This window comes from Heteronotia binoei, chromosome 6, assembly GCF_032191835.1.
Source record: "Heteronotia binoei isolate CCM8104 ecotype False Entrance Well chromosome 6, APGP_CSIRO_Hbin_v1, whole genome shotgun sequence".
In the NCBI taxonomy this organism is placed as follows: Eukaryota; Metazoa; Chordata; class Lepidosauria; order Squamata; family Gekkonidae; genus Heteronotia; species Heteronotia binoei.
Window position 1 is genome coordinate 111,924,508 of NC_083228.1, and position 8,678 is coordinate 111,933,185.

Below are 8,678 nucleotides of genomic sequence, written 5' to 3' on the forward strand. Positions count from 1 at the left end.
AAGGGACCCCCCAGGGTCATCTAGTCCAATCCTCTGCATAATGCCGGAAATTCACAAACACCTCCCCCCAAATTCACAGGATCTGCATTGCTGTCAGATGGCCATCTAGCCTCTGTTTTAAAACTTCCAGGGAAAGAAAGCCCACCACCTCCCAAGGAAGCCTGTTCCACTGAGGAACTGCTCTGATCATCAGGAAGTTCTTCCTAATGTTGAGCCAGAAATTCTTCTGATTTAATTTCAAACCATTGATTCTGGTCCTACCTTCTGGGGCCACAGAAAACAATTCCACCCCATCCCCTAGATGACAGCCCTTCAAGTACTTGAAGATGGTGCAGCCTTTTAAGAATGCCACTTTGCTTCTGCCTCTGCTCTACTTGTATACTTGCAAATGAAGTTACAGAAATGCCATCAGTCTTACCAAACCTGGGAACAGCTCCCCCTAGAACTTCTCACTGCTTGGAGACACAGGAAGCACCTAGCTATGGCAAAGAGGATTACATCCCTAATAGGATTTGCTTTGCTTTTTGGGGCAGCAGGGAGGGGAGAAAGACTAGTATTAATTGGGTATTTTATTTTACTGATTTAAGGACTGTGGTTGTGTTTTCAAATTGATATCCAGACCAAGCCCTCAGAACAGGATGGGTTACCCAGGGGTGGGAAGCAGTTCACTCTTGAGTGACTTGGTATGCCACTGTGATCCTTGTCTCTACCCCCAAATCTCCAGGAGTTCCCCAATGTGGCCAGGGGGAACACGGCTACCCTAGGAATAGGTTCTCACGCTGCTCCTTCAGCCTGTTCCAGATGTGCTGCTTCTTTGCCACTGCTTATTATGGGGTTCTGCTTGGCGCCTATCCAGGAGGCTGGTAAACACTTAGCAGCTGTTAGACATGAAACTAGCACTGCATTTAAGTTCTCAGATCACTATGTCTGCCTTGTTGATTCATGAGCTACTGGCTACAGTGTTAACTTTTGAAAGCATTTCACCGGGTGAGGTGTAGTAGCACTGATGTAGTGGCACTGTGTAATAGATCAGTGTAATAGCACTAGTGAAGGAATAGAATTATCTTCCTGTATGCTTGTCATATGAGTGTGTATTATTTTTCATTCCAAAAAGGATCTCTTGGATGTGCTCCCCAGTTCTGTACTTCATGAGTTTACCATGCTGGCTCCATCCCCTCCCTCACACCAGCCTCACACAAGCCATTAATAGACAGAAAGTGGGGACTCTGGATCTGGTCTGAGCTGATGATCCGAAGAAATGCTTCCCAAAAGAAGAAGTGTTCCACTGAAAATAAATGGAATATTGGGGTAGAGGAGAGAGATCCTTCAATTCTAAAACAGTATTGTAAGAAAAAGGAGCTTTGGATATGAGATCTGAAGCTTTTGGCTAAATAGGGAGCAAACCCAACAAAACCCACAATCTCTTTTTCATATTTTGCTTTCTCCATCTCTCCTTTAGAGAAGAAGCAGATCTGGATGTCTAAATAAAGCAAAATCCTCCCTGCTTTTGTGGGTTTTCTCTGAAGTAAATACCATTTAATTCAAGGTGGCTTTCTTACAAAGCAATCCTATGCTCACTTACCTGGAAATGAGCCCTGTTAAATATAGACATATGCCTGGGATTGTGCATTCTGACAGGGTTGTGGAAGAGGTGCATTAGTTCTTGGGGCTTTTTTCAAAATTCGATTTTAATAGCCAAAGAATAAATTGATCTGGTAGCCTTCAAGGTTCAACAAGATCCTTTTGCTGTGTCTATAATTTTTATGGCTCATGACACTCTAACCCGCAATCAGACAGTTGTGTTTTTATATCTGCATTAAAAAGCTGAATAACTTATATAAGTGCAATCAAGATTTCAACAAACTCCACATCCATAGGTGTCTCAGGTAAATTTTTGCTTGGATAACTTAAGTAATGGTTATAAAACAGAAAAACCTGAAGTCAGGGCTGGCCCTAGACTGTTTGGCACCCTAGACAAGGGTAACTTCTGCTCCCCACCCCCGCACTGATAATATCACCAAGTCATATGGGGGTGCCCAATTTGGTGCTCCCAGAAGGCCGGTGCCCTAGGCAATTGTCTAGTTTGCCTACCTGCCCTGCTTGCAGTTACAATACATGAAAACAATGGCTGTTGAAAATCTATTGTCCAAAATTCATGTGACAATAAATTAAGTTGTATACCAACTAAATTTGAATGTGTGAATTGCCATAGCAAAAAGGTTGGGAACCAAATAAAGCTTGCATCAGCATCTTTTTTCTACCAGATTTTTAAAAAACTGAAAGAATTTAAAATAAATGCTATTGACAAACATTATCATGCAACTTGGCTGGGACCCAAGTGTGTGCAAGTGTGTAACAACTGAATAGGCAGTACAATTTTATGCAAAGTGTGTGTAACTGGAAGTGTGTGTAACAACTGAATAGGCAGTACAATTCTATGCAAAGTGTGTGTAACTGAAAGTGTGTGTAACAACTGAATAGGCAGTACAATTTTATGCAAAGTGTGTGTAACTGGAAGTGTGTGTAACAACTGAATAGGCAGTACAATTCTATGCAAAGTGTGTGTAACTGAAAGTGTGTGTAACAACTGAATAGGCAGTACAATTTTATGCAAAGTGTGTGTAACTGGAAGTGTGTGTAACAACTGAATAGGCAGTACAATTCTATGCAAAGTGTGTGTAACTGAAAATGTGTGTAACAACTGAATAGGCAGTACAATTTTATGCAAAGTGTGTGTAACTGGAAGTGTGTGTAACAACTGAATAGGCAGTACAATTCTATGCAAAGTGTGTGTAACTGAAAGTGTGTGTAACAACTGAATAGGCAGTACAATTTTATGCAAAGTGTTTGTAACTGGAAGTGTGTGTAACAACTGAATAGGCAGTACAATTCTATGCAAAGTTATTCCAATCTAAGCCCACTGAAACCAGTGGGACTAGACTGGAGTAACCCTACATAAGATTGCAATGCCTAAGTATGAATGATCAGGCAACTTGGTTGTTCAGCGATAACAGAACATACGCAGTTAATGTACAATTCCCAGAACTGGATTGTTATAGTATTATAGAATACATGGAACACATAAATATCTATTTTTATGGATGACAAACTAAAAACAGCCAGAAGACAAAAGGTGCCACCACCAAATGCCAGTGCAATTTTAATTCAAAGTTATTTAGATTTACAAAACCACTTTGGAATCCTTGTGCTAGATATTCAGCATGCCAGTGTCTATATTATGATGGCACTGGAAATGTAGGAAAACATAATTGCTTTAGTATTTCTTTTTTAAAAAAAGAAAGAAATAGATGTCTTCATCTAGATTGAAGATTCTTTTGCAATGACTTCTTCCCTGAACAACAAAAACAAATGTTAATGAATTGTACAACAGTGATGCTAGTTGTGCACAATACACACTACATTAAATGTAGGACAGCAATCACTCACCCTCTCTTAAGAGAAGACATAGTACACCATTAATGCGCAGCCTGCAAGCCAGCCAAGCAAAAGAAGGACAGGTACAACCAAACGGGAATATGGGATTGGCCCTGAAGAGACAAAGCAACAATTCCATTTACAAGGTGGGATGAGGACAGTTATTGTCTCTGGTGTCTAATCACAGGCAAAGCATAAAATTCTGTAAGACTTAGGTTATTAAGGCAGTAATAACCTAAAATGAAGACAAGGGGGGAAAGACTGATTATAGGATTGATTCCAGCACGTTGCCCCGACAAGAAATGAGTTCAGAAATGAAGTGTCACAGCGCTGAAAATTGGCAGGTACTCTGCATGCAAAAGGAAGACATCTGAATTTGTATTTTCTTTGTTGAAAATGTGACATGTTGGGAATAAGCCTGTGTAAAAATAGTATTCAGGTGTCAAGTCATGTCATTTAGACACACAACAAAATACTTTCCTGAAATGTTAAAATGTCTTCTAAAATTCAGCCTTTGCAACAAAAATTAATTCCAAAATCTGCAGAGAATCAGAACAGCGACTGTGTGCCCAGCCTTGGCAACCAACAAACTTCAGGCACAGCCTTATCTGACACCAGTTCAAAGTGATGTCTCAATATAGCCCATCAGAAAGTTAACCACAGGCTTACTGCTGCCAAGCCAAGTAGAGGTGCATTGTTCTAAGCCCATTAAGGGCAAAGCTCTATTTAGGACTGCACTGGAAATCTCTTCCATTAAAATCAAATGTTATAACGAGGTAAATCTGTGTCTATCACTGGCTTTTTGACATACTTGTGCTCAACACAGTGCATATGGTTTCTGACAGACAGGATGCTTTTGACAAAAGTTGTCTGCTAGAAGAGATTGATAATTTAAGCCAAGGGTGGCTAAACTGTGGCTCTTTCACACATATTGCATGACTCTCAAAGCCCCTACCACCCTGTTGGCTGGCTCGGAGAAGGCATTTCTCTCTTTAAATCACTTCTCCAAGCCAAGCCAGTTGACATCATTAAGAAGGCATTTAAAGTTAAAGTTGCTTTCTTTCCACCTCTCCCTCCCTCATCTATCTTCCTTTCTTCCTGTCTTGTGGCTCTCAAACATCTGACGTTGATTCTATGTAGCTCTTATGTTAAGCAACTTTGGCCACCCGCTATAAGCAATAGCCACTGTAATTTAGTAGGACCAGTTTTCACTTTTTCATTCAGAATAAGCACTTGCCCCCCCCCCCCCAGTCGGAATGAAGAGGCTGACACAGTGTTGGATGAAAACCGGGCCGCTTTATTAAACATAACTTGAACGAGCTGGAATAGCGAGAGGTCTAGGCCTAACAGGACAAGCCCTGGGGTCAAACCCAGGACCCCGCCTTGTCCTGGGAGGGCGAGCCACCCTGCCCCCAGCACAAGCCGAATATCATCTGGCTGGTGCTGAGCAGCCAGGCCCAAACTCCACCTCCACTTAGGCCGGCATCCAACCCACTGGAAGGATCCGCCCCGGTGAGGCTTTGTCGTGATCTGCACTCCCCGCATTGAGCCATAAAGCCCATCTGTAGTTTGTACAGACCACCAGCACCCACTGGTGCAGAGCCATAGGTGCTCCCCTAAAATACTATAGCCAATACCTTATCCTGCCAAGCGACCGAACTAACAACTCCTCCCCAAGCTCTACACTAGCTAGCAGTATAAAGTAGGTGAAAAACAGATCCACTTATGCCAATCCAGTGAAAATGAAAAAATTCCTACCTGGCCCCTAATAAGGCGACTGGTAAAAACCTGTACTGCATAGGGAGGGAGGGAGGGCCGAGAGCCAGAAAGAAGTGCGTTGCTTGAGGCGGAGGCGGGGCTTTATAGCCCCAACACCACGCCCCTTCAGCTTCCCGCGTTGACGGGGAGCCAAACGCCAGCCTTCCCTCCTTCTGGGAGGGCAAACCCAGCCCCCAGCCTAAAAGCAGCGTTGCCGTTCGGCTGGGAGGGGGCCGACTTGTTGTGGTAAGATTGCATAGTGCAGTGTTTTGACAACGCTGTTCCTTCAGTCCAGGCCAGTGTTTTAGACTGCCATTGTCCACTCCAGGATCTGGTGTAGGCAGGAACAAGGAGAAAGGAAATTGTACTCACAGTAGCTCTGGACAGAGAAACAAGTGAATTTATTAAACTGTGCCCCTGGTTGAAACCATACTGCCTCTTGATTGGACACCTAACATTTAGAACACAACACGTAGTATAAACTATGGCTTCAGTCCAACACAGCATTTCCATGTACAGAAGAATTTCTACCTGTGGGAAACGACTATTTCACCTCTCCTTTCTCACTGTAGCTCTAAATTCTCTCTGTTCCCAAGAAACAGTATTTCAGGGGTCATTTGGGGCAGTTACATGAAGGAGAAGTGAGAACACTGTGATCCACAGATGAAAATTCTTCTGCCTGTGGAAATGCCATGATAGATCCAAACCAGAGTGTGGCAAATCCATACATATGATTTATAAACTTAGAGTTATTATTTGCTGACATTCAGCAAGAGATTCACCCACTGCCTTGCTTGCTTCTCACCACCAGGGATGTCCATAGCTTCACAAAAAAAAAGTAGGAGGATGGTGTCTGATATGGAAGTGATGTAACTTTCAGGTTATGCTCCAGGAATCCAACACATCTCTAAGGTTTTACCAGAAAGACTTTGAGGAAATTCCTAGAGCATTATCCAGAAGTGATATCAGTTCTGGGTCACACACCACCCTTCCCAGTTTCCACCCCAGAAATCTCCCGGAGGTTGCAAGCAGAGGCCTGGTAACCCTACTATGATCAGGAATCATTCTGCTTTGCTCAGTTCTGTTCCACTAGCCATGTCTGATTCCAAACATTCCATCACACTCGAGTATCTCCAAGAAACAACATCCAAGGTGGGCTCTGTGAAGCAAGACAGAAAGACAAGCAGTAGATTTTAAGGCTCAACTCAATGGTGTCTTTGGCATAGCCAACTTTAAGGGAGGATTGGATAAACATATGGAGCAGAGGTCCATCAGTGGCTATTAGCCAGAGTGTATTGTTGGAACTCTCTGTCTGGGGCAAGTGATGCTCTGTATTCTTGGTGCTTAGGAAGGGTAACAGTGTGAGGACTTCTAGTGTCTTGGCCTCACTGATGAACCTCCTAATGGCACTGGGTTTTTTGGCCACTGTGACACAGTGTTGGACTGGATGGGTTATTGGCCTGATCCAACATGGCTTCTCTTATGTTCTTATCTTATGACCCTTTCTGTTCATGGGAGCAATTCCCATTCATGCCTAGAGGGAAAACACTGTTCTTGGGGGGCTGTGAATCTGTCCAGCCTCAAGAGAATGATATACCATGCAGCGGATAAGAACATAAGAGAAGCCATGTTAGATCAGGCCAATGGCCCACCCAGTTCAACACTCTGTGTCACACAGTGGCCATAAAAATGATACAAATGATAATATCTGTCTGTGTACTTATAGCAAAGAGCTGAACTTAGAGTTCCTTGTAGTACAGAAACTTGAAAATACAAGCATGTTTGCGTGTACCCACTCAATTTATCATAACAGATTTATATGTGTGCATGTATATGCATGTATGTATTTATAGGAAAAAGAAGAAGGAGAAGTGAGAACACTGTGATCCACAGATGAAAATTCTTCTGCCTGTGGAAATGCCATGATAGATCCAAACCAGAGTGTGGCAAATCTTCATATAGGAGAGACTATGGTGATGGGAGCAAGTTTGATTCTTAGTGGCTGGGGGCCAAACATGGGAGGGAGAAGTTTCAGCCTCCTCCACAATAGCAACCCTGTGTATAACTTAGCCACTGCTTTCCTCTGTATAAGTGAACAATTGTCACAGTTACTCCTATGAAGAAAAACAGAAGGACTGTTCTTGCTATTGCAATAAGGGTTTCAATGACAGGATCCTGCAAGGGGTGTCATGCGTCTGGGCTCCCAGAAATACACCCTCAGGGGTGCCACATGTCTCTGAAAGTCAAGGTGACTTCAGAGTTCCTTTGCGATATACAAAGCTTTCATTTTCATCCCATTTAATAGGCCATAGAGAAGTTTTCTAAAAGAGCAGAGCTGTAACAAATGCTCGTTAACGGAGATCCAATTTAGTTGATTTAAGATAATGAAAACTGAAGGGTCGGAGACACTGCTATGCCCGCCATATGTCAGGAGGCAATGAGCAGCTGGCTGGGAGAGATATTGTTTCAAGGGAATCATTACAAGCCAGCAGGCCAGCAGCTGGCACACAGACAAGAGGAAGGAGGGCGGTCAGGAGTGCACTTTTCCAGAAGAAATACTCCAAGGAAATGCTCTTCCCTGCAACTTTGCTCAAGATCACTTTTGCATTTTACTCTTTGTTTATTCCACTGATTACTTCCTGCTAGTCATTCTTCTGAAGAGCTGAAACAGCTGGCAACATGTTCATTTTCAATATCAGAGCCTCTCAATTAAAATTAATTTCATAAAACTGCCAGTTTGATCAGATACATCATTAGACCAACCTGGAAAACAAAAGTTCTCTGGAGATACACAGATGTCTTGTTGGGACAAAAATTATTATTACATCCAATGCCAACTGCCAATCCCTGAGCGGATAATGGAAGCCACGTAATTGGGCCATCCCTGGACTAAGCAGAAGGCTCTCCATAATCAAGGGATTTCCCCTGGTACCTAGAGAGTGGAGTCAGTGGTAGAGCATCAGGTTTCCATATAAACAGTCCCAGGTTCAGTCCCTGGCATCTCTCTAGTTTGGGTAGTAGGTAATATAGAAGACCTCTACCTAAACCCATGGAGAACTGTGTATTTGAACTCAGGTTCTGATGAACCTCTATAGGAAGATAATTACCGTACATCAGGACAAAGACAAAAAAAAAAAGGCAATAATACTGGAAGCCAGGGACCATCTGCAATCCCAATCAGAAATTTCACAGGCATACTCTGACCTTTAGCAGACTCCTTTGGTTTTACTGAACAATTTATTTTAGGTAGATGGGAATTTTCCCATTGATGCCACTGAGTTTTGGGGGTTGTTTATATGATCAGTATTCTGTATGGCCAAGATCTGAGTAGCACTTGAAGGAATAAAACAAAGAGAACTGTGAACAGCGGACACCTTAGGTGAAACATTTGGCTTTGTTATCATTACCTCACATCTTTCCCTTTGGACACTAATTTTGGCCTGTTTCCTCACACTCCTTTCCCTAAGATGGCTCCAGAAAAAGTA

At 42.8% G+C, this 8,678-nt stretch overlaps 1 protein-coding gene across 1 annotated transcript; it reads right to left on the minus strand.

Annotated features, from left to right (window-relative positions):
- Nucleotides 1-3,453: 3,453 nt before the first annotated feature.
- On the minus strand, nt 3,454-6,014 carry STRIT1 (small transmembrane regulator of ion transport 1). Its single transcript, XM_060242706.1, has 2 exons — nt 5,999-6,014; nt 3,454-3,548 (listed from the first exon to the last, which is right to left on the minus strand). The coding sequence occupies exons 1-2, from the start codon at nt 6,012-6,014 to the stop codon at nt 3,454-3,456; spliced, it is 111 nt and encodes a 36-aa protein (XP_060098689.1).
- Nucleotides 6,015-8,678: the final 2,664 nt, after the last annotated feature.